This window comes from Nothoprocta perdicaria, unplaced genomic scaffold (assembly GCF_003342845.1).
Source record: "Nothoprocta perdicaria isolate Ctin4 unplaced genomic scaffold, notPer1 scaffold_1053, whole genome shotgun sequence".
Classification (NCBI taxonomy): domain Eukaryota; kingdom Metazoa; phylum Chordata; class Aves; order Tinamiformes; family Tinamidae; genus Nothoprocta; species Nothoprocta perdicaria.
In genome coordinates, this window is record NW_020454154.1 from 3,100 (window position 1) to 5,248 (window position 2,149).

Consider the following 2,149-nt stretch of genomic DNA (forward strand, 5'->3'; position numbering starts at 1 on the left):
CGCCCCCCCCGGACTCCTGGGCCCTTCCGCCCTTCTCCTCCTCCCCAGGAGCGCCCGGACGCCGGGGCCCCTCCCGCTCCCGGGCGGCGCAGACAAGGAGGCGACTCCAGACCGGGGGGTTTTGGGTCCTTTTCTTTGTTTTGGTTCTTTTTTTTGGGGGGGGGGCGGGGAGGGGAACGAGGGGCTCCCCATTCGCCGCCCCCCGGCAGAGCCCATCACCCCCCCAAGCGCCACCATCATCATCATCGTCGCCGCCGCGTCCCGGCGGGCGCCCGAGCGCGGCGCCGGCGCCTCTACGTCCGCGACAGGCCCCGGTTGTCCAGGTCCTTGACCTGCAGAGGAGGAGGAGGAAGAGGATGAGGATGAGGATGAGGAGGAAGAGGATGAGGATGATGATGAGGAGGACGAGGAGGAGGAGGAGGAGGAGGAGGAAGGCGCCACCTTGTAGATGCGCACGAGCCAGTGCTCCGTGGTGTAGGCCTCCTCCAGCACGTCCAGCTCGAAGTCCTTGTTGCCGATCTCGGCGTTGCGCACGCGGTCGTAGCCCGGCGGCCGCTCTGCACCGCGACGGGGACACCGCAGTGCCACCGTCCCCGCGGCGCCACCGTGCCCGCGGCGCCACCGTCCCCGCGTCCCCCCCCAGGCACTCACTGGCCTCGGTGTAGACCTGCCCGAAGCGGTAGTAGCACATCTTGTACATGAGGCAGTTGAGCAGCACGGGCGAGCCGTCGCGGTCCACGCGGAACTCGCCGGCCGCCGTGTAGTAGTCGTGCTCGCGGATGTGGCGGCCCGTGGCCGTGCTGCCGCCGATGCGCACCATCCACAGGAACTTGTTGATGTCTGCGGGCCGAGCGGGCGCTCAGCGGCGCCGCGGGCACCGGCACCGGCACCGGCACCGGCGCGGAGCGCTCACCGTCCGACGAGTAGCCCGTGAGGCCGCCGAAGATGACGAGCACGTAGCTGACGTCCAGCTCCCGCATGATCTCGTAGGCCTTCTCCTCGGTGGAGGCCATGGCCTGGCCGGGGGGGTGCGTTTTGGCACGGCGGGGTGCGTTTTGGCACGGGGGGCGCGCGCGTCGGCGCCGGCACCCACCTGCCCCACGCGGGAGATGTGCGTGTTGTTCCASGTGTTGTTGTCCACCAGGATGGTGCGGTTGGCCATGGCCGTGATCTGGTAGCCGTAGTCCCACCACGACATGACCTTGGCGTCCTGCGGGGCGCACAGAGCTCGGTGGGGTGTGTGGGGCTCAATGTAGGGCACGGGGGGCTCAGCAGGCCACACAGGGCTCAGTGGGGCACATGGGGCTCMGTGGAGCTCACCAGGGTTCAGTGGGGCACAGAGGGGCTCAGTGGGGTGAGTGGGGCTCAGTGAGGTGCAGTGGGGTGTGCGGGGCTCAGTGGGGCACACAGGACTCAGGGCGGCTCAGTGGGGCTCAGCAGGGTTCAGTGGCACTCAGTGGGGTGCGTGGGGCTCAATGGGGTGCGTGGGGCACAGCAGGGTGTGTGGGGCTCAGCAGGGTGCGTGAAGCCCAGTGGGGCTCAGGGAGGTGCAGTGGGGCACATGGGGCTCTATGGGGCTCAGCGGGGCACACGGGGCTCAATGGGGCTCAGTGGGGCACGTAGGGCACATGGGGCTCAATGGGGCTCCGTGGGGCTCCGTGGGGCTCGCCTCGGGCGTGTTGTGCCGCAGCCAGTAGTAGGCCTCGCGGAAGTCGTCGAAGATGATGCGGCTGCCGTCGCCGCCGCGCGCCGACAGCACGATGGAGGGCGACGAGTACGCCTCGCTCGTCACCCACGTCGAGTGGAACGTGTACGTGATGAGGAAGAAGGCCATGACGAGGATCATGCCGCTCGCCACCTGCGGCGGCACCCGGGGGTGTCAGCGGGGCGCCCGGCGGCGCCCCGGGGTCCCCCGCGCCGCGCGCGCCCCCCTCGCCTCGTTCTTGATGGGGTACGTGGCGTCCTGCTGCTTCTTGGCGCGCTTCTCCGGGCGGCTCACGTCCAGGTTGCGCATGTAGGTGGAGAGCACCTGGGAGACGCCGATGCCCGACAGGATGCACATGACGGGCGCCAGCACCAGCATGAGCCGCACCTGCGCCGGGAGACGCCGTGAGCCGGGCGCCCCGAGGGACCCCGGGGAACAGGGGAG

The 2,149-nt window shown here is 70.0% G+C and overlaps 1 protein-coding gene across 1 annotated transcript in view; it reads right to left on the reverse strand.

The window, feature by feature from the left end:
- Nucleotides 1-253: 253 nt before the first annotated feature.
- Nucleotides 254-2,149, reverse strand: part of STT3A (STT3A, catalytic subunit of the oligosaccharyltransferase complex) — a 4,619-nt gene continuing 2,723 nt past the window's right edge. Inside the window, exons 11-17 of the mRNA XM_026044762.1 lie at nt 1,937-2,092; nt 1,670-1,858; nt 1,094-1,210; nt 914-1,016; nt 652-840; nt 442-557; nt 254-332 (exon numbers count right to left, since the gene is read on the reverse strand). Of these exons, the coding sequence (XP_025900547.1) occupies nt 294-332; nt 442-557; nt 652-840; nt 914-1,016; nt 1,094-1,210; nt 1,670-1,858; nt 1,937-2,092 (909 nt within the window). The 3' untranslated portion in view covers nt 254-293. The remainder of the gene's footprint in view (nt 333-441; nt 558-651; nt 841-913; nt 1,017-1,093; nt 1,211-1,669; nt 1,859-1,936; nt 2,093-2,149) is intronic.